The sequence below is a fragment of the Pogona vitticeps genome, chromosome 3 (assembly GCF_051106095.1).
Source record: "Pogona vitticeps strain Pit_001003342236 chromosome 3, PviZW2.1, whole genome shotgun sequence".
Classification (NCBI taxonomy): domain Eukaryota; kingdom Metazoa; phylum Chordata; class Lepidosauria; order Squamata; family Agamidae; genus Pogona; species Pogona vitticeps.
The window spans coordinates 107,188,085-107,212,102 of NC_135785.1; the positions used below are offsets into that span (position 1 = coordinate 107,188,085).

The 24,018-nt window shown below is 40.1% G+C and overlaps 1 protein-coding gene across 1 annotated transcript in view; it reads left to right on the top strand.

The window, feature by feature from the left end:
- The first annotated feature begins 1,017 nt into the window (after window positions 1-1,017).
- Window positions 1,018-24,018, top strand: part of LOC110083682 (rap1 GTPase-GDP dissociation stimulator 1) — a 60,306-nt gene continuing 37,305 nt past the window's right edge. Inside the window, exons 1-2 of the mRNA XM_020802301.3 lie at window positions 1,018-7,607; window positions 16,528-16,638. Coding sequence (XP_020657960.3) covers window positions 7,604-7,607; window positions 16,528-16,638 — 115 coding nt within the window. The 5' untranslated portion in view covers window positions 1,018-7,603. The remainder of the gene's footprint in view (window positions 7,608-16,527; window positions 16,639-24,018) is intronic.

Sequence of the window (24,018 nt, forward strand, 5' to 3'; positions counted from 1 at the left end):
GTAAAATAGTTCACTTCCTTCAAACATTACCAATGCTGCGTGGGAGCAGCCATGGTGCAACAGCTCTCATACTGAAGCTGAGAATGTATATACTGTATCTCACTAGAGTTAAGATGCCTGGTTCATATAAGCATGTATGTAATTCCACCCACCCCCACTCCCAGCATCTTGGAGAGATGCTTGGGTCATGCATATAGGCATGTGTGTGGACCTCTATTCTGCCAATCAAGCTACAGTATGTAGAACAGTGTAGTAGCAGTATGGGTCCAGGGGGGAGGGGTTCAAGTAGCAGCAACAACTTGGAAAAGTTACTTTTTAATATTATCATTTCCAGAATCCCCCACCCAACATGACTAGAGAAATCTCAGAGCAGTCATAAAAATGAAAGGAACTTTTCTAAGAACAACAACATACCACCTGGATTTAAGACCAACAGAAAATCACATAGTGACTAAAACAGGAATAAAACAATGTAAGGTTACAAAAGTAATAATAATAATAATAATAATAATAATAATAATAATAATAATAATAATAACGACAACGACAACGACAATGACAACGATAACGATAACGATAACGATAACAATAACAATAACAACAATAACAACAATAACAACAATAACAACAACAACAACAACAACAACAACAATAACAATAACAATAATAACAATAACAATAACAATAATAATAATAATAATAATAATAATAATAATAATAATAATAATAATAATAATAATAATAATAATAATAATAATAATAATAATAATAATAATAATAATATAGCATTCCCCATTAAAATCTATTTTATCAATGGCATGGCCAGTTGCAAAATGCTTTCGGGGTAGGTGAGATATTCAAAGAGTGGTTTTAACAATTACACTACCACTCCAGTAAGTTTCCATGGCTGATTGAGATTTGAACTGAGGTCTGCTGAGTTCATCACTCCATCCAGTGCATGGACTGGAGTAATAATATTAATAAATGTCTCTGTCGAGTCAATTCTGACTTATGGGGACCGTTTTCAGGGTTTTCTAGGTTGAGAAACACTCAATAATTGGTTTGTTATTCACTTCTTCTGAGGGCATCTTGGGACTGTACAGCTTGCCCAAGGCCTTACAGGCTGGCTCCTCCCCTGGAGGCCCATTGCCAGATACTTAACTCACTGAGCTGTCCAGCCAGCTATCAGGGGAGCAATAGGTTAGATTAATTCATTTTTGTTAAATCTGGATATCACTATCTTATGATGAAATGCAACAATGCAATTAAATATGAGCTTAACAAAATGGAAGGAGATTTGGGAAAGTATCCATTCAAAATTAATTTCAACAAGTTTGAAAGATAATGTTTGTTTTAAAAAACCAATTTTACTGTACACCTCATAAATTAGCAGTTGTATGTTTTCAAAACCATTGCTTGATCTAATATTGTACATGTAATTCATAAGATAAATCTCATGGGTTTTGGTCTTGTTTGAAAATATGTTCCTTTTTATTATTGTCCTGGCATAACAAATCAAGATTCTATAAGGCAAACACCAATAATCTCAGAAAATCCAGAAGATGTACGACAGGACCCTCTTATCCACAGGCTCTGTATCCACTGATTCACTTATTCACGGTGTGAAAATATTAAAAATATTAAAAGAAAAATACAGAAAAAAATATTTTCACATGTATTACCAGAAGGAAGCACTAGAGAGAGCCAGAGACCATGCTATGAATACTTATTAGTGAAGAATACATAACGTGGTCTTAGGTGTTATCTAGTGTCCAGTTCTGGTAATGCACATGAAACTATTTTTTCTAGGGGTTTTTCCCTTTTACCATGCTATATCCAGTACATTGCAGTATCCATGGTTTCAGTAGCCACAGGATACTAATCCCCAGCAGAAATGGGGGTCCTATTGTACTTAATTATATGGACGGTGCAATTAATTCATCTTCTATATATCTTTTTTCCCAGAGCTTAGAATAGTTAATTTTTTGCATTGTAAGTTTCAAAGTATCCAGTTGCCAAGTAGCTTTTCCACATACAGCATTTTTTCCCTCCCAACAATTTAGCAATTTGGACTACCTCAGATGCCACAACAGAAGGCAGAAACAGAACAATAAGGCAAAAGCCTTGACTACTGCCCTCAAGAGAAGTACAGTACCTCCATAATTTCATCGATGTTAGTGTTTGTGTTTCCTTGCGCTCAAGTAGTTTTAAGAATTTTACTCTAGATTTCATGCAGAAGCTTTTCCTATCCTCCCACTGTTAACTATATTTTTATATAGCTTGTGACCTTCCTGTTCTTTATATTATTGTGACAGAATTTTTAGGGTCCATTCACATGGTGTGTTCAACACCTAGAGAACACAACCATGACTAACTGAATTTAGAAAAATATACTCCTGCTTTTTAATTAAAAATTTACTTCTACCAAGGTTATTTTGAGATAGCACTCAGGGCCTCTTTACATTTCCAGGAAGCAGATTGTAAAGGACAACTTCTAAGATCTGCCCCAGGCCTTCATACCCATAGCAGAAGTTCCACCATGGATCAGCAGCAAGTACACATGTCGTTCTGGACTTGGCAGCCACGTGGCTAAGGAGCAACACTTCCCCTTGTCTACCTCATTTCGCTCCCCAGCCCATTAGTATAAACGAGAGACCTCAATGTCTGGTAACTTGGAACTTCTCTGACACTAGTAGAAAATCCAGAACTGAAATGGATCTGCTCTTTCCTCATTCATATAAACTTCCTTGCCTGCTCACCAGAAGGAAATCCTTGTTTACAACTGCTAGTCTGGCAGGTGTTTCATTTTCAAGACTGATTTATTAGGTCCAAGTGTGAGATTTTGCTGACCCTTTCCAAAGTGGATGCTACATATGTTGCAGTTAAATCCAATGTTAGCCCCAGTTATAGTAGTAAGCAGTAAGCTCCATTGTAAGTAGTAGGACTTACAATAGTGCTTTGTAACAAATATCATCCATTTCAATGGGTCTGCTCTGACGGAACTAAAATTGGATTTAACCCACTGAGTTTTCTGACATATTTGCAACCACGAATTAAATAGATTTAGTAGGTTATTCCATCTATCATTTCATTGCTTGACACTGGATTATGACAGCTGAGTGATCACTGAAGGTGTGGACTGATATTTTGGCAGAGCATTGCATGTGAGGTGATATGATCCAGTAAGGAAATGCTACCTATAATACCCAGTCCCACTACTGAAACAGTTTGCTTTTGTTCAAAAAACTCTGATTGTTTTAATATTTTCATTTGTTTTTAATTTGACCTATATTTTATATATGTCCATAATTTAAAATTGTGCAAGGCTGTAATGCAAAGAATGAAAGAAAGCCAGTCTGCATGTAGATCTCTCATCGCAGGCATCACCACTCAATGTACAGGTATGAAATGGCCTTCTTAATAGGATGCATACTGCTGCTGTGCTCCAAATTTCTTTGACAGTCATCTTCACAACTGGTTTTGACATTATGTAACATTTTTTTCTATAAAGGTGGCTTGCCTCAGACCCTCCCTCCCTGTTTGCCAGCGCTTTGCAAGCACCTTGAGTTTTTCATTGATTTTCTGAGCACCTGCACAATGATGTATGGCACAGAAGATGAGTGTTTTCCATGCCCTTTCCTCTTTGTCTTTGCCCATAAACTCAGTGTTTCATTTTCTCACCTCCGTAGCTCTTTGAAAGGAACACATTGTTCTGTTTATATAGGTTGCCCTATGCCATATCTGGCCCTTCATGCAGTCAACTGAATTAGTCTGACTCCATGCAGGGGCTGTTAAACCATTACCTGCTACTTGCCGCACATGTTAAGAGTTGTGCTTTTTCACACTAACTTTATCTTGTTTACATGAACTTAAGACCACTTTTTAATTGTTTTTCACCTTCCTCATCATCATTAACATACACTGCACCTTGCCTCCAACAAGCTCAAGGCAATGTGCATGACTCACCTCCTTCTCCCCCTCACCACATCTCTGTAAGGTAGAACAGATTGAGAGTACGTGATTGGCCCAGATATTCGTTCCCAAGTCTCCTGAATACTTCTTGTAGATTTTGTTGATTTGAAATTGAATGCCTGGAATCCTGTTGAAAAATTACACCAGCATAAATCCATTATCATGAATTGTCATAAATTTGGAAGTCAGCATAAGCATTCACTACAGGGCACTGGATCACACTGTGAGACACTCATCTTTTGTGCCATACATCATTGTGCAAGTGCTAGGAATACCAATGACAAACACAAGATGCTCTGCAAAGTGCTGGCAAACAGAGAGGGAGGGTCTGAGGCAAGCCACCTCTGATGACATCGTTGCCTGTGGCAATTCCCTACTGAGATTTACACCGAGTTATGCCATCAGTTGACATAACAAGTAGGATTCCGGCTATTGTATAATCTTGTGATCTCTTTGTTTATTCTTTATTATGCTTAGAGATGGTTTCACTGTCTTGACTTTTAAGGCCAGGATGAGACCACAATGTGGTCTGTTTTTACGTGGGAAAAGTTTTGAAGCAAACTAATTGCCCAACACGGCTTGAGGGGAAAAACTGAATAGCTTCCAACATCTCCCAAACTTGGTTATTTAAACAGCCAATTAAGTGATTTTTCTTTTTGCCCCTCTTCTTGAGTCCTGCCATCTTGGCAATGTGTTGTTTAGTATTAATTATAAGAACTGTATTTTATATATGTTATTTTGATGTGTTTTAACCTATGTAAGCCGCCCCGAGTAGACGCTGTCTAGAGGGGCGGGGTAAAAATCAATCAAATAAATAAATAAATAAATAAATAAACAAACAAACAAACAAACAAACAAACCAGCATGGCCATGGCAGTCTGAAAAAATAACTTTTCTAGGCTTTGGTTCAGAAGGTGGACAGGCAGCTCATTTCACATCCTTGTTTGAGTTGTTCAAACTGAGGAGCTAGACCAGAAACAAAACCAATAAGGTTAGATGGGATCGTATTGTTGACTTTGGTTTCCTAAACTTTGTTAGACTGCTAGCAGTAATACGGTTTGGGATATTGAGCTGCCTTTCAAGATCCGTATTTCTAAAACTACAAACATGCAGTTAGCAAACACTCTGGGTACTCCTGGAATAACATATGAGATCTTTTCTGAGCTTCCTAATCCACAAAACAGGAAAAGGTTTTGATGTCATCTTTTTATAATGAATACCTTTCTGGCTCAGTCTCAAAGCCCAAACAGTGAGAAAAGGTTTATATTTGTGTATCTGCAGCATATCTCACTAGGCAACTGAGTTGCCCACCCCCTGCTGTACACCCTGCACTGTTCAAACCTAATTAGTATGAAATGAGTTTGTCTGCAGTTTAGCTGCCTCTGTCAAGCAACAAAAGGTTAGATGGAATCTTATTGATTTCCCCAATTGACCCTTTCTATTTTTCTATTCTATAAGAGTTTAAGTAGGTTAGCAAACTGGTTTAGCCTCTTTTTTCAAGTACTTACGACGCTCTCCCCTGCATTCTCTGACATTATTCTCAGAAACACTCCTTAATTTGAACTAGACGTTTGCCTAGCCACTGAGTCTTACTACCAAGTTTATCTGACTTGTGTCTATAGAGGCATGGGGAAAAGTGGCCACATGCCCACAATTAAGAAAGGTTTATAAGCAGTGGCTAAATCACTCCCAGGCAAATAACTAGTTTATTGCTATAGGAGTCTCCTGACCTCAAGATAGAGAAAAGGGGTTAGGACGATACAGAATTCAGACTAATTCTATCATGTAGCTTCCCAGCCTAGCAGGAAAAAATTTATCAACCAGCAAAGTACTCCTAATTCAGGAGCCCCTGCTTTGATTTTGAAATCAAAGCAGACCATGTGCAACTTTGTCTCATTTTGCATGAGTCATATGCAACCCAAAATCAAAGCAGGGATTCTTTAATTAGCAGCAGTCTACTACTGCTGCTGACATCATTCCCACTATGCTGGTACACCTACACAATAGGATATGGCCAGATAATACACATTTGCTTTAGCTGCAAAGGTAGAGATAATACACAAAACAACATTCTTCCACTATTTTCTCTGACCATCATCAGTACTAACCTTGCAATGTGACAGAAATTAAGCAGAGTTTTAAAATGAAACCATTTTTGGACTACAGCTCCCAAACTCCTTCAGCCAGCCTGGCCACTATGATGGCTGGGGGATTTCTCGGAGCTTTAGTGCAGAACGATCACTCCTTCAAGCTCCATTGTGGGCTGCTTTTGAACCATTAGTCCTGTGCAACCAGCAAGATGCCAGAGTCTCCCACTCAAACCTCCTAGTGCTTTTCATGCGTGGAAGGAAAGAAAGGGTCTGTCCACACTGACATATAGATATGGTGCATGGCTCGCAGATGACATGGTTTGGATTAAAAGAAGAAGAAGAAAAACCTCCTTCACAATTGTTTTTACTTTGATCAAGCCACCCTTCCTCTTTAAGAGTTGTTGCACACCTTTCTGACCTAGTGGTATGGCATGCATTCTTTTTGGCACACTCCTTAGATGGCAGCCCTAAGCAGCTGCAGATTCTAAGGGAGTGTTTGAGAGAGAAAGGGGGGAGAATGAGAGAAGGGAAGCAGGGAGGGCAGAAGAGAGAAAAATGGAATAGCACCGAAAATGAGAGAGAGGAACAATTTTTAAAAAAGATCACTTCCCCTGACCTTCCTCAGACAGTCAGGGGAAGCACTTAAGTAAGATCTGATTGGGCTCCAAGGGATTGTTTGCTGGTTAGATGCGAGGAGCACATCAAAGGGCATATAACTCCTCCTCCCAACCTCTGCAGCTCCTTTGTAGCTTGACCCACCCCATACCCAAAATGGCCAGTCTGGACAGGCCCAAAGTCATCCTAAGAACTCTAAATTCTCAGTGCCAAAAAGCCAACTGAAAGGTATTTTACCTGTACATCACAGTCTCACACCCCTGTACACTTTGGTCAGGGAGTCACACTAAATCAACATTGAGTTAATCTGGTTAGGCAACTGCTTTTTCATAAACTCAGTTTTCAAGTCGAGCTTCTCCAAATTGCCCCTGGAAGTGTCAAGTGCTAAGGACCATTCAAACAGACATCCTGTGGTGTGTACTGTTCTTAAAGGCAAAGCTTGATTCAGATCGTCTTCAGTCGGAATAGCTCCTTAGAGTTAAGCCATCTATTAGGTTGAAGCTGAGGTCAACCTGAGCCACTCATAATTGAATGTGTCTGCAGATGGGCCCTTCAAGCTTTAGAAAGCTTGTGAAGTTTGACAGTCCCCTAGATGACAATGTAAGGAAATTGGATCAAAACTGTCATGTAGCTGCACACTTTTTATTGTATGGTAATTAGTGCTAGGTTCTCTTTTCTCATAATGACATCGAAATGGGACGCACAAGTAGGGCTGAAGATTAAGTAATTAGACAGCATTAGAGGCATTTGAAGCACAGGGTCACCAGGGGAAAAGAATAAAGGAAAGAGAGGAGCTGTCGGCTGCCTGTCTGTCTACTGGAGAGTTATAAAATATTCTCCTTACTCACAGCTTGGTAGCTGTAAAGGAAAGAGCCTCACAAACCGTGTGTTCCTTATTATCTCCAGTCTGGAAAGAGGCAGCATCCATGGGTAAGTAAAACGCATGCTAAATATAGACAGAGAATTTGTATTTCATATGTAAGAGATCTCTTTTTTTCCCTTCATGCTGTAGAACCTTTGAAATATATATTGGAATGTGATGTGCATGTGAGCACGCCCACACTCTTGTATTATAAAGACAACCGATTTCTTACCCTGACATTGTTTTATTTTATACAAGGGCTTTCACAGATTAAACTACAACTTGGTCAATCAATCATCTTTTAATTGATTTCGCTTTCAAAAAAAATGGCTATTACCAAATCTGCTGTACAAGCAATCTTTATGAAGAAACAGAATTAAGTGTGATATACTTTTTGGTGTAGTAAATACAATTTTCACACATTGTTGGAATGAAAGGCTGTTTGTAACTCCTCGGGTTTTGTTTTGTTTCTCATTTTGATTTGCAATAGTACACAAAGCCAAAACAGTCTGAACAACTGTGTGTTTTATTTTAAGCCCCACCAATGAATCAACTAAAGCTATAGCAGATTAAGCTACTAATTGAAGCTTTCACCTGTACTTGCCTCAGGGTAATTGTCACTTTCATAAGCAGAATGATTAGAAACAAGTTATCACCTGTGAGTCTAGCAATGTAACATATGTTATAAAATGCAAATGATCCAGATGCAGCGTGCAGCCTCTGTACTGTAACACTACAGATCTTTGTTATCCCTTTCTTAGTGGGGGACATGACAAGCCAGCAGTCATAACAAAGAAGGTTGAATTACTTGTTCAGAGATGTTTCAATAAGGATGATCATCACATCAGTTAGATTTAGAAGTACCACCATTAAAAATTACCCTAAAAGCAAGAGAGTGCAAGAAAGAGCAGCTCAATACCCACTGCTGTGATTTGGAGGATAACAGATTATACTCCAATTGTTTCTTAAATTTCAATTGCACTTACCTAGTAGATGTTCCTTTGTGAGAATTCACTGCATTGCAAGATCTTGAGATGCTTCCCTGGTGCCTGTTTTAAACTACTGCCATGTTGCTGAGCTGAACAAGGTTGAAGCTGAAATATTTAACTAAGTGTCTTTCAGTCTTTCTCTGTTGTGTAAATCAACTGTGTACTATACCTGTATACAATTTTGTGAGTGATGATGCATCATGCCAACATCTACAGCCTACCTGAAAGCTTTGGCATCTGGTTCCTTGCAAATTGCCCAGATATGGACTCGGTCTGGTACACGTTTTGTCATGACTTCCAAATACATGTACACAGAATTCAACTGCATTGAAGGAGCCTCCCTGAAGAGTAGGAAAGCATTGTGAGTATACTCGGGTGTCCCCTGGGCAAGGGCAGCAAATCCTTCACTTCCAGAAGTGTTGCACTGGAACAGCACTGAACCCACCCACTTCATGGACGCCGACCCCCTGGATGATGGCTGAAGTTGAGGAGAACTGACATCTCATGCTCTGACTGCTCCTGGTCAGAAATAGTCTGACCATTTTGACATTTTAATTGTTTATTTTTTTTTTGTCTACATTCCTTTTGCAAAAAAAGATGCATTTTAAACAAACAGACCAATAAATACACACAATGTTTGACAGGAGAATCCACACACGTAAAGTGACCAAGGTGAAAAGGAGGACAGGGCACAGGTGCTTTTAATTTTTATATGGAAGAGGGGACTTCAGCAGATGTAGCTTGTTAGGCAGGTCGGTCTTGCTGAAATTCCTGTTCTTGCAGAAGTGTTTAAGGTCCAGGAGCCCTGTCCTTGTTTTCACGTGGCCCATCTTTAGGGGACTCAAAATATAGGGATAATTGGAAGGCTAGGCATTGTCATCTCAGCTGTAACCTCCACAAGCACAAAATGCAGTTGGTCCTTGAAAGAAACAGGATGTGTTTCCATAAACTTTGAAAGGCGCACTGTGGACTATCGGATGGCCTGAAATGCCATTTGAATGCTGATCTGTCAGCTTCCATTATTTCATGCCTACAGACTTGTCTGAAGCACAGTACAGACAGTTCAGGGGCAAAGATTAAGTGCCTCTGTGCTCATTTTGTGCAGAATACACAAGGACTAGTAAGCAGAACATCTTCCCGCATGGTAAACGAAAAGCATCCTGCTATGCCACCTGCTGCATGTAAGCGATCTGCTCATTCTGCACATGCTCCATTTTCCTAATTTCCCGGATTAAACAAAGAGGAATGTAATCACTAAGCGGAGAGATTTTGCATTTCTATCTGGACTGCACTAATAGTACTAGAGTGGAGATGATTTACCTTTCAGCTGAATTAAGACACATTTTATTTTATTTTACTTTCCTGTTTCTTGTTTTACTTCTGCTTTCCTACCACAGCTTCAGGACAGCAAACATTTTCTAGCTGGAATGTATATTTATTTCAAATAGTTATATTCCATCTGTCTATCAAATCAAAGCTGAAATTCAGAGCGGCCAAAACATTTAAGAGTCTGGTTAAATCTAGTGACACAACTACAAAGCTTTCCCCTCTGCTTGCATTATGCTAGATCAAGACCAAGGGTGGGCAATCCCGCATGTTCTGATTTGATAGCAGCCCAGGGAGGAAGAGCTGAAGGGAAGGCCTAATGTGTGTTTTTAATATTTAATTATTCAATCAATCAATCAGACCTTTATTGGCATAGACAAGACAACGTATAAAAGGAAAGTTAAAAGAGGAGTGCACTTAACCTGATCATTTTAATTAGAGATGCTAGGAGATGCTAGAAGCTAGGACATTAATTAACACACAGCAAATACTGACTACTTAGCCGCGACCCTACCTTGCTTCTACTACTTTTAGCTTGGACTGGGTTTGCCTGGCTCCTCCTCTTTGCTCACACAGAAACATTTTTGGAACAAAATCATATGTTCTAGCACTGTAGAAAAATTAACTTGAATCTTCGGTGTTCGCCAGAAATAAGCCATCTCCAGGTCTTATGTGAGTTCGCAATCTGAGCAGAATCAGCACTGAATTTATTTATTCGTTTGTTTGTGGCTGAAGCTACTATAAATAAAATTACTGCATTTCTATGGGCAAGAAAAAGAAAAGACAGCGTCCCTCCAGTGGTTCTCCTAGCAAGGCTCCAAAACAACAGAAGCTGGACCAATGGACCGAACTACTTCCAGTAAGTGATTTTAACAACCACTCTGCTTCTAAAAACTCTGCCTTGATGGTGAATGATAAAGGGGAAGAGAGTGATACTTGCTCAACCTTAGCTAACCTCCCTTCTTCTGAAAACGGCCAGCTCTTCACCAAACACTCCCTCCCAACAATCGCAGCTTCGGTGGGAAACCCTAAACAAACCCATCAAACGCTGTGTAAGAATGCCGAAGTAAACTATGAACAATTCCTGTCTCTCTTAGGAGAACACAGCATTATCTCTGGCAGGACAGTTATGTCTATTTTCCACCGGCTTAAAGAAATATCATCCCAAATTGAAACTCTCCAGAAGAAAATGAAGCAAAGTGTCCCGCAAAATGCTTCTGGAATTCTTCACTGTTTAGATCCATGCATCAGTCGAAACAGAGAGAAGCCTTTTCCGGCTGACTCACCCGACAAAGGGAATGAAGAACATAAATTAAAACTTGAAACTCCGAGCTACTTTTCTGCTTGCTCGCAACGTTTCCAATCCAATCAAATAGTCCTTGTAATTCAAAATGCATTTGTTAACAAGGACAAATGGCTTAACAAACGATGTGCTCTCATTTCCTTAAGCAAACTTCTTCGTACAGAGATCAGCCAAGTAGATCTGGACAAAATAGAATATTTAATTATTAATATATTTTTGGGGGGTTGCTACAATGTTGTTTCATGTTAACTGAAAAATACAGTTAATTAAAAAAATTGCTTCATTAACTGAAAAAGCCCCCTTACTGGCATTTTTTTTTTGTTAAGAACTTTTGCAGAAGTAATAGGGGCATGGGAGACCCAGGACTGATAAGTCCCCCAAAACATGGGAAAACTGTTTCATGTGCACTAGAAGAGGAGCTGGCTGGATAGTTCAGTGAGTTCAGTATCTCACTGTGGTGCCAGAGTTTGGGAGAGTGTGCCTCCCAGAAAAGCCAGCCTGTGTGACCTTGGGCAAACTGCACACTCCCAGGATGCCCCCCCCCCAGCAAAAAGAGAGAATGGCAAACTACTTCTGTGTATCTAGAAAATCCTAAAAAGCATTGCCACAAGCCAGAATTAACTGTAGGACACACACATACACTAGAAGAGACAAGGGTGGAGCAGGGGTGCTAGTGGGCTGCAAAAACCTTCCCTTGATCTACATCATTAGGACCATGATCACCAAACAACGCTACTGATGGCCTTTTATATTGCAGAAGTATTTTACAGTTATCCTGACAAAAGGCATTCTTCACTGAGTGCTATGCCCTGCAACAGGACGAGTGAAGGCAGAATCATCCAGATGTTGGTGGATTGTCATTCCTCTTAATCCTAGTCAGCACAGGCAGTGGTAAGGGATTATGGTAATTGTAGAAGAACAATCTCGTAAAGGCCACACCTTCCATAACCCAGCTGGGTTTCCTGACATGCCCACAGCTGCCCCCCCCCATTTAGATCCCTGAGATTTATTCATTTTTCGCAGGATTCTCTTAGAAAGCACTCATGTTCACCTGAAAATGCAAGACTTCATTATCCTTGTGCTATAATTAAGTTCACCTCTTGGGCATGCAGAGGACAGTTTCCTCCAGCTAGCTATTGACTTCTGTTAAGAAAAAGCTGAGAAGGATGAGCTTTTCAGATGAAAACTCCCCTAACTTTGGTAGCAATTCTTCATTGGCAAGCTGAACAACTGCTTAAGTTGGCTCCCTTATACAAAGGTACTATGAAGCCATTATTTGCTATAGAAACACATTTTTAGCCTCATTATATCAGCTGAAAAGAATCCATCAAACATCATCTTTTTCTATTCATCTGTCGAAATCCAGCCATCCACTTCTACTGCACTTGGAACAATTTCAAAATGTTGTAGGCTACCTGTTCTCATTATGTTCTCACAATTCAATCAATAGCCTCAGTGAAATGGATTGTATATACTCAGACAAAGTCCAGAGTGCACTATTCCAGAACACCACTTGCCCTCCTGTTGTCTCACATTAGCACTTGGTAGATTACCAAAAAGACAGCCTTCAGCTCCTGTCTCAGAGTTGTTCTTCAGCTATGTCCTTTTATAAAGGGGGAGGAGTGCATGTAGCCACCCTGGACATAGCTGAAGAGCATATGTATATATTTGCAGGGCTGCCAGAAGAAAATCCTCCTTTTGAAAATGCCTTCCATGTGAAGGGCCAGCCAGTCCAAGCCAAATTTAACAAAGTACAAAGAGGAACGTTAGGAAACTCGAAGATCAATAAAAATCTGGATAATCAGTTAAAGTCACCTGGCCACTGTCTTCCTCAATCAACTGAGATGGGCTATGGTTTTGTTTAAATACCAAACACTTATTTCTCATTCTCTGTATATATCAATTTGCAAACATATTTTTATGCAAACCAGTGTCTTCTTTTAATCCCTTTCTTGTTGGTGGATATTATTCTTCCTGATTATGAATGACTAGCCACTAGAGATGGGTACAAATCAGAAAAATGGTGAATCATTTTGATTTTTGATTCATCAAAGTTGATAAATCATGAAATACTAATTTATGATTTTTTTCTGATGAATTGATGAATCGATTTATCAAATCATTTTTTTATTTTAAACCATATACAGTGGGAGTCCCAGGACTTAGAAACATCAAATGCACAGGGAAGCTTCCCCTGACTGTCATCTACAAGCCCAGCAAGTTTGGTGACATTTGGGTTTCCAATGTCCAAGTTATACATTCACAAGGAGGGGCCCCCAGAAAGTTCTACTCGGGCACCTAGAGACACCAGAATTACAGAGAAGCTTCTACTGATTGGGCTTCAGACATCCAATGAAGTCTGCAGGAAGGTCAGCTTCATATATTTTGTTGCATGAAGAAAAAAGACAAAATGTCTTTCCCATTACACGTACAAAATCTGACCAGACTGGCAACCAAATTTTATTTTAGTAGCAGCATTGAAGCACTGTCCTCCACCACATCTAATGGAAGCCAGCTCCCTTACAAAGTGCAGAAGATGCCTAAGACACACAGACCAATGCATTCTCTAGCATCTATAGCCTGAATCAACCCCTTCACTCTGCCCGATGGAGGGGTTGGTTGTGGGGTCCACATAGATGTGATATTAACTAAACTGGGATTCTGAAGAAGCATCTAGACATTTGGCTGCAAGAAAGAAAGGATGCCTATATGTACCATAGGTAAAGGTAAAGGTTCCCCTTGACAATTTGTTCAGTTGTGTCTGACTCTAGGGGGCGGAGCTGAACTCCATTTCCAACCCATAGAGCTAACGTGTACCATATTAGGAAACATATTCTTCCTGTGTCACCACTGGAGTCTTGGTTTATCATCAGTATTTTCAGTCATAAAAACAAGCACTGGATTACAAAAACGTGCAGCTTAAAATCCACACATCTGGGAGTGTTCTAAAAGGTAAAGGTAAAGGTTCCCCTTGACAATTTTTGTCCAGTCGTGTCCGACTCTAGGGGGCGGCGCTCATCCCGCTCTTCAAGCCATAGAGCCAGCGTTTGCCCGAAGACAATCTTTCCGTGGTCACATGGCCAGTGTGATTTAGACACGGAACGCTGTTTACCTTCCCACCGAGGTGGTCCCTATTTATCTACTCGCATTTTGCATGCTTTCGAACCGTTAGGTTGGCGGGAGCTGGGACAAGCAACGGGCGCTCACTCCGTCACGTGGATTCGATCTTATGACTGCTTGGTCTTCTGACCCTGCAGCACAGGCTTCTGCGGTTTAGCCCACAGCACCACCACGTCCCCTGGGAGTGTTCACTTGCAGCCAGATCTTCCTTCAGGCAGCTTCATTCCTCGGTTCTCTCCTGTTCCCTTCTGTTCTCACACCATAATATAGTCAGCCATGTGCTTAATGTCTTTCAAGAACTTTGAGAATCATCATACATGTGGTGTTATTCCACTGATCACATCACAAGGGATGGGAAACAGCAGAACACCTGGATTTTCCTCCTGGAAGGTGACACTGTATAAATCTACTAACAAGCCAAGGTCTTGTTCATTCTTTTATTTGTAAAACATTTGAAACAAGAAGGCAATTGCCTTGCTTTTTCCCAAAGCAAGAAATCAGATAATTCCAGATAAGCATTTGAATTAGGTTCTGCTGTTGCATGAACTATGACTTGAAAATTAATTGTGTTTCCATAATTTATTGTTTGCGAAGAATCCACAATAGTTCAGCAACAAAAGCAGGGCTCGTCCCTGCCTCCATTCCCTCCTTCTGCAAACAGTAAACATATATGTGTACTTTTGTACAGTATATTGTTGTCGTCGTTTAGTCGTTTAGTCATGTCTGACTCTTCATGACCCCATGGACCAGAGCACGCCAGGCCCTCCTATCTTCCACTGCCTCCTGTAATTGTGTCAAATTCATGTTGGTTGCTTCGATGACACTGTCCAACTATCTCATCCTCGGTCGTCCCCTTCTCCTCTTGCCATGACACTTTCCTAACATCAAGGTCTTTTCCAAGGAGTCCTCCCTTCTCATGAGATGGCCAAATATTGGAGCCTCAGCTTCAGGATCTGTCCTTCCAGTGAGCACTGAGGTTTGATTTCCTTTAGAATGGATAAGTTTGTTCTCCTTGCAGTCCAGGGGACTCCCAAGAGCCTCCTCCAGCACCACAATTCAAAGGCATCAATTCTTTGGCGGTCAGCCTTCTTTATGGTCCTGCTCTCACTTCCATACATCACTACAGGAAAAACCATAGCCTTGACTACTCGGATTTTTGTTGGCAAGGTGATGTCTCTGCTTTTTAAGATGCTGTCAAGGTTTGCCATCGCTTTCCTCCCAAGAAGCAGGTGTCTTTTAATTTCATGGCTGCTGTCTCCATCTGCAGTGATCATGGAGTGTACAGTATATACTGCTGCATTTTTAGCAGTTTAGATACTCTATATTAGAGATGGGGATGACTCACCATTTTGGCGAGTCATCCTGCTTTGTGAATCACAAAGTTGTTCCAAGAAGTGATGAATAACGAAGTTGTTTGTCGATTCATGGGGGGTTATTTTTTTAAAAAAAAAAAACACCCTGCTGCCACTGCCACCACCACTGCCATCGCTCCCCACTGCCACCCCCACCACCCCGTTGCCACCGCCCCTCCACCTCCCACCCCCGCCAATATCCCCTTACCATAATTGCCGCCACCACCACCACTAAGGTCTCCATCTGACCTCTGCAGCCACCATGTGTAAAAAGGGAGACTGGCTGCTATTTGCAAAGATGGCCGCTGCAGCTTCATTTAAGATACGGAAGCTGCAGCGGCCATCTTTGCAAAGGGCAGCCTTCCATTGCTTTTGCTTCATTACTACTGTAGTGGTCACCCTGGCATGAATATTCAGCAGCACATTTGCATGAACCAATAGGGAGCTGTTGGGAGGCGGAGCCAGCTAGATAGAAGGGGGGCTGTAGAAAAATGTGAGAGAGTTTTGAGAGTAGATAGGGAAGAAAGGTTTGAAGAGAACGGAAGATAGTTTGGGTTTTGAGGCAAAGAGAGAGAGTTTAAGGAGTGAATAGTGAGTTATCTGTATTAGTTAATATAGAAGAGGTTAAAGGAAAATACTGAACGCTTTGTGTAACTTTAAGAATATGCTAAAGAACTATTCCTAAAACAACTTGTAAACAATAAACCTGTTTTATTTCAAAGTACTGAATGGACCTCAGTCTTTCATAAGAAACATAGTTGGTAAAGAGATCAGTGGGTGGCAGCGTGGTAAAGGACGTGTTGGGATACTCGTGTGAGTTCTTTGTGTGGTGAAACAAACAGGGGCCACTGGGTAAACATCACAAGGACTAACTACATTTGTTTCATCTTCTGAACAGAGTCCCTAAATCTACACCTGGAACGTCTCAGATTTGGTGGAAGGGATGCTGAAAGTGAAGAACAGATTCTGGAAAGTCTAAATGGAGTTCTTCAAGCCCTAACTGAAGATAGTTAAGTATTACCAAAATACATTTTTGTTAGCTCAGCCTGAGCATTTCCCTGTCCACCCCCAAGTCACCACACCTCTCTGCAATAATGGTTTAGGACACACCATCTTTATGTATTTATGTGGGTTTTTTAAACTTTTAGAGTTAAGTCTCCACACAGCTGGATCCTCTCTATTAAGCCACTACATAAAATGTTGCTTATCACCCAGTGCATTTCTGAAATAAAATCCAGAATTGGATAGAAAAATTATGGCAATACATCATAAATTTCAGTTATGATTTGCTATAAGTTAAGTGTGGTGGAAATTTGGTGATTCCCTTTTATAATTAGTAGAGCTTAGAAATACAAAAGCAGTTCTTGCAGCACAGGGGAAACACAGGAGAGAATAGCAAAAATCTTAGCTTCCACCAGCCCTTTATTCTAACTAGCCCTTTATATATAAAAGAAAAAAAAATGCAAGTAGCTTAAATAGAAAAGAAAAAATTGCCTTTACTTAATAGTTGATCTTCAGTTATAATCAAAAGGATAAAAGAAGCTAAAATAAAGGTATTTCAGCCATTATCCACCATGCTATCCACATTGGCCAAGGGCAGGAACAGAGAAAGAGCATGCTGGCTCCAGTCAAAAGTCATAGAGGAAAAGAGAGGACAAACAAACAACCAGAGGCAAACAGAGAGGGAGGGGCAATCCTCAGTTGGGGAACAGGTGAAATGACTTTGTTAATTGGTGAGTAGGAAAGGAGAGAATCCCTTTAGGTTCTAAAAAACTACCTCATTTTCAAGTTATACCTAGAATTACAAGGCATGCAAGGTTGATATTATCCCAACAAGAAGCTGGTGTACACATTTGTTGTTGTGTGCAACAGCAGATGGCTATATCAACTTTTAAACTTGAAATCATGCATATCCTACCTCACCAAGCAGCAGATCCCCCCTCTCCACATTGCTGAAATGGTCATATCACTGGTTCTTAACCTTGGGTTACTCAGGAGTTTTGGACTACAACTCCCAGAAGCCTTCACCACCAGCTGTGCTGACTGGGGTTTCTGGGAGTTGCAGTTCAAAAGCATCCGAGTAACAAAGGTTAAGAACCACTGCTCCATATTACTTTACCCAGGCTTCATGCTCTGGAGAGGACACTCCTCGATTCAGGGCATGTTACCATAGTCTCTCGAGACTGAAGGATGCCTATGATACCTCACCAACCACAATCCCTACTGCAATACAAAGATAATGCACAAAGTCATGATATCAGGACGTGAGTACATTATACTAGAAACCAAAACAGTTGAGCAATGTCTTTTGTTGTATGGGAACAACTAGTCTGGTCTTGATTTGGTTGTGTTAGGACTGTGTGAAAATTATTTCTGATCTTCACAAACTGATTGTGAAATATTTCTCATTATGAAACATATTGTTTTTTTCTTTTTTTTCCTGAAAACTAGTATTTACCATAGTCCTATATTTTCTTCAGTTCTTAAATTTCCCTATCTTTTCCCTTTGTGATGGGAAACATCTGGACCAAGCCAGCCTACAAAGTAGTCTCAATCTGCCTCCAAATACTGGTATTTGGTCCCTGGCATCTTCAAAGGATGAGGTAGCAGGAGACTTAGAAAAACCGAGCTAGACGGACAATATGACCCAGCATAAAACATCCTCTGTGTGCCTATCGTGTCCACTAACCACTGAGATAAATGTGCAGCTGTTATCTTTGGAAGAAGAAAATATCAGAAGAACACTACTCACAGAGTATTCACCAGGCTTGATGCCGTAGCTGGTGTTCCAGAAGGTTAACTGCTATTGCTGAGACTCTCTGAGCCGCCCAGTTGGTGGTTTTTTGTTTTTGTTTGTTTTTGTTTAGTGGCACCATTCCAAGTGCAGGGTGAGCGTTGCTCCTTCTATCAATACATCCTCTCCCTTTGTCATTCTCTTCTTCTTTCGGTTTCTGCCTCTTATTCTACTGCTGCTGTGTTAAGCAGCCATCATCTGCTCTTAGTCTCTGCCTTCCTTCCAGTCTGTCCTAGAAGCACATACTGAAAATTGAGACTCCGCTCTTATCTAAGGTGCTATGCCAATGTACCGTTTTTCTGCCCTCCTAAAATCTGGTCCTTTGTTCCTTAAGTTGGTCCCATGCCACAGTGATACTTGATATAAGTTCAAACCCCGTAACAGCTGCCTGTCAACAACCCTCTTCTTGCCTGTTGTTTTACAGAGCACAGGCTGCTGCCTATTTCACTAAGAGAGATAGTGGTGAGAGGGACTGGCCATTCTGACACCACCTGCTGAAAACATTCACCATTATGAGCTCATGCCGATGCTGAATCCTTCTAGGAGACAGACTGCCTGGCCATTGTGACCTCTCTGATGATGCTCCTGGCCTGAAGAAGAGAAACTGGTCATTTCAAATGCATTCTGGTGTTGCCTAGGCGAGGAAGATAAACTGGCCATTGTGAAATTGTGTTGCTAATGCTCCTAGTTTGAAGGACAGAAACTGGCTGTCATAATCTCATGCTTCTACCCGAAACAGAACAGCCATGGTGACTTCATAATTATGTTTCTTATCTGAAGAAGGCCATTCTGAAAGAGCCTGGTTAATTTGAACTACTGCTAATGTCTCTTTGCTTGAAGGGAAGTCACTGCCCTTTGTGATTTCTCTCTGATACTGAAGGGGAAGTAGAACAGGAGAGAGAGAAAGTGGTCCCCAGCGGACACTTTGCCAACCATTTCAATAGTAAAGGTGCATTGCAGTCCACACACAGATTTCTTTGAAAAAAAAACATTTTATTAGTTTTCAATATATCTACATTCAATTCGTGATTGTTAAACATCGTGTTACATGGGTTGCTTATAATTATTTGGTTTTTTTTTCTCTTTGTGTCTTCTTAGTTGTCCCTTCAAAATCTATACATTATTTAAACATTTAAACCATTCATGTGTGTATTTTAGTGTACAATATTGGCAACTATCATAATATTGCTCTCATAGTATACAATGTTTTCAAAATCTTCTAATAACATACCTAATAAAAGTAATTCTAGTTTCAAATCTATATAATTTTGAGGTGATTGAACCGACCAACTTTGTATTTTATACCAATAATTAAACGTTCCTAACACATAATAGATGTTATCTAAAGCATTTTATACAGATTTCTTTATATAATTGTTTAGCCATTTCTGTCTCCACATTTTCTATCATGTCTATATCAATATCATATCTAATGTATATTCATTTAGTACTATTTGTTTTACCTCATCCTTTTATCTCACTTCAATTTACCTTAATAGCCACCATGTCATGCCTTTACGCTGATTAGTGATCCCTTATTTCAGTTTAATTCCCATTTCTAATATATAGGATATGTCCCCTCCAGAAGTTAGCTATATACATGCTTTCAACATTGAAGGCCACCTTAATATTTTTCCTTTTTCATCTAAGTAACTCCTTCTCTTGCCAAACACAGATTTCTTATCTTCTTTAAAAAAAAAAAAAAAAAAAAAAAAACTTTGTCATCCTCTGAAATGCAAGCTTCACTTCTTCCCAGGCAGGCAGGAGGCTGACATCATTCTTTCCAAGTGCTTAGTGATATACCTCTGTATACTGTCCTCATTAGCAATGCCTGCTAGCACTAACCCAATGAATGGCAGCTACTAAACAGCAACCATCTAGAAGATGAGGAAAGCTGTGATTCCTTCCCAAAAAAACAATGGAGGCCCAACATTTTTTAAAAAATCAAAACATTATATTTTACATGCCTCTTAAAGCATTCATACCAACAGCCCCCATATACTAGAAACCCTCCTCACTGCCCGATATCTGACCCTGATGAAACAATTTTCCATTTTCCTATTGGGAAAGTGTGATTCCTCTCCTAAGAGTTCTTATTCTTTGCACACATGAACTTCATGCAGCTTTACTGCATCCTTACACCCACACTCACACACCATTTCTGCAGACAATTTAGCAGAACATATTTTCAGTTGCGGTTTTCTTATATATACATCTTATACATACAGTGAAGCAGCTTTGCTGTGCAGGGGGACATTCCCCCCACCCCAATAGCCACTGAGGATGATGCTAGGTTAGAAGGCCAAAAGCTAGCTAACTAACTAAATAAATAAATAAATAAAATCAAACAGGAAGTACTGTAACTGGATGCCAACTTCTGATTGTTGTTGTTGTTGTTTGGCTTGGTCCTCCTACCCTGATCAAGGAGGCTGTGCCTCTTCCAGTGGAAAAACTACTTCCTGGATGAACTCATAAAAAAGAAATTCGTAGAGAAAGAACCCACTGAACTGTGAGCTATTTTGGGAGCTTTAATGTGTGTGGGTTTTTGTGGGGGTTTTTTTGCCTAATCCACAACTCTGTAGTGTCCAGACTGATGAAGATCTGTGTGAGGTTGATATCTAGCTTTCTGATTTTTAAGTGATCCAATAAAGGTATCACCCACCCTTTCTTTCACGAGCTGAAAAACTCATTCCCTCCCCATCCACCCCCCTCAGGGGGTTCATGAGCAAGAGTGGCTCAAAAGGAGTCTTTAATGTCCACGCCTTGGCCATGGAGTTCTCTTTACTCAACTTTGGACAAGCATTCTGTTAATCCTTCTTCTAATGCTTTCCTTAAACAGTTTTCCGAGGACAAGGTACTGCATAGGATAACAAAGAAATAAAACAAATGCAGTTCCCTTGACATGTTCCCTAAATCCTCTTGAGAATGTAGACAATATGCTGACAAACAAAGGAGGAAAGGGCCTTCTAAAAGGAGACAGTTTGGAAATGTTGGTTCTCTACTCAGTAAATTGTTTACCAAAGAAACAGAAGACGTGCAATTGCTAATAACTTCTAAATATAACGTTAAGCTTACTTCAGCCCAGGGCCAGTTGAAGCCATTTTTCTGCCTAAGGCAGAGCAGAAAATGATGCCCCTCCCCGTAAGGCCATGGTACATAGTGGCTGAAATCCTGTTGCTTACCATAGTAAGTCATAGCTAGAGGGGGAAGAAGTGAATCTAAAAGAAAAAAGTAGAGAGCGAAAAACAGAAAATAACCTGGATTACAAACCAATAAAATAGATTCATTCAAAACAGCAATTCAAAACATTTTTAAGACAGCTGAAATCCTGTTGCATAATGGAATAAGTCACAACTGGAGTAGGCCTGAGGAATCAGTAGAACTTCTGGAGACATTGACTCGCGAACTTCCCATTGATTCAATGGGACAATTCTTGCTAGAGGAGGATTTCAGCCAACCTCCAAAGTCCAAACAAACTATTTTGTCTTTGTTTTATTTTTGTTTTGTTTTTAGAAAAATAATCATAGTTACCTCTCTCCATCTTGATGGAAGCAGAAGTACAATAATACATAGGTAACTCATAATTTGCTGCCTTTTCATGATAATATCTGAGGAGGCAATCTCTTGCTGGCTACTGGAAGGGCCAGTCCTGTGTTTGTCTCAGGTAAACCCCTTAATCATATCATCTTATGTGAAAGCAGCAATAACTGAGAATGTAAACTAGCTTCAGGTATGGCAATACCTGTTTTCATTTTTATTTTTTTTTTTCCTGAAAAACACCATAGAATAAAGTTGTGTATCTTAGTCAGTAGTTAGTAGGAAGGATTTGCTGGGTGAATTCAATTACATATTGAACTGCAGTTCAGCTTTGACTTTATTGATGTGGCAGCAGGTGATTTTACCTGCAAGCCCTTGTTAAGCAGCTGCCACTTGCTCTTTGGAGGAGGTGTTTTGTGTGGTTGCCATAACAACGTAACTGGGTCTTGAATGTAATGCAGCCTGCCTTGCACAGCAGAAGGGCAACATTTGACAACTTTTATGTAACAACATGTTCCTCAAAGGAGACTAATTTTAAGTGCAGTTCTGCCCAGAGCTTGGGGAAATTTGTATATATTTTTGGATTATAACTCCACAAATCCCCTAGACAGCTTGACCCTTGGACATGTTGATTGTCAGATTCTTGGGGGGGAGAGAGAACAACCATTGAGAGCATATTTTCTAAGCTCTGTTGCTCTCATTGCAAATGTGCCAGACACATCGGCCAAAATCCTGTTGGTTAACATAGTAAATTGCACTACAGCAGTCCATTGAATCAATGGAGAATGTAGTAAGCCAACCACTCTGTAAGTCTCTTTAATTCAAATAGGCCTACTCTGTGACTGACTTAAGCATATTAAGTCACAGTTAAAGTAGGCCCATTTGAATTAGTAGAGGTGTTGACTCACTAAATCCTCATTGCTTCAATGGATCTACTTTAGCGTAGTTTATTACACTAAGCAACAAGAATTTGCATATTGTTCTGTTTGCAGTGGGGGAAAAGCAGGAAGACTATGGTTCTTTCCATTTGTTATAAAACTCACAAAAATTATTCTGTACCTATGCAGGGACCTCATGTGGTCAGCACAAGATGATAGTGTCATTAATTTATGCTAATATTAGTCGTTGGTGGCCTCTGCTTGCCAGTGTTAAACACAAGCTACCAGTCAAGTCAGGACCATGTGAGCACCGTGGATTTCCTCAATGGCTGCAGTAGAAATGCAAGTAGAACAAAACAATCTGCAGCCTTCCAGATGTTTGTCCTACAATGGCCAGCATCTCTACCCACTATGATATTTTAGGCCAAAGCATCAGGAAGACCAGGGGTTCCTTAATTCCTATGTATCTGTAATGAACTGCTCTGCTTAGTAGACATTGTTAATTTCTCTCACTTGATCACTATGTTTCTAATGACAGGTTACAATTCCAATTGCCTAGCCCTTTTACCTTTCATGCTGCTGTTATAAATCTCCTCAGGGGCAAGATTTTGCTTTAATTTGGGGGATATCTTGGGTAGTAGGTTTCATTGGGAGCCCTCTTGTTTCCTCTCCCTGTCTAATAACTCAAGCATGGGTTGTAAAAGCTGCCTCAGATGCACTCAAGTGCTTGTATATACTGAGTGAGATTTTCCCCAGAAACATAGTTACAGTACCTTTCTCAAGATCTCTGTAGCCTATATATGTGAGTATGTGTAGGCATGAGTGGAAATCCCCACCAATTTTGCTAAGCTCCATCCTGAAATGCTAGATACAGAATTAGAAAATAAGTTTAAGAAAGTCCTCTATACTGATAAAGAACTCAAATGCAGCAAAACAGAATTCATCCAGGCTGAAATATATATTTTAGAGCTGCAGCCCTCTGTTTAACTCAACTTCCTCATCTAGAAACGATTCCAAACGATTGATCAGATTTCATGAATCTCCAGGGAAAATAACTGTGAGGCACATAATGCAAATATGGTGTGCCATGGGAGTCTAAACATGGGAAATAAATGGAATTAAGAAAATGTCCTCATTCCAATTTTTAAAATCACAACAATTTCCAAAAAAGTAGCCATGC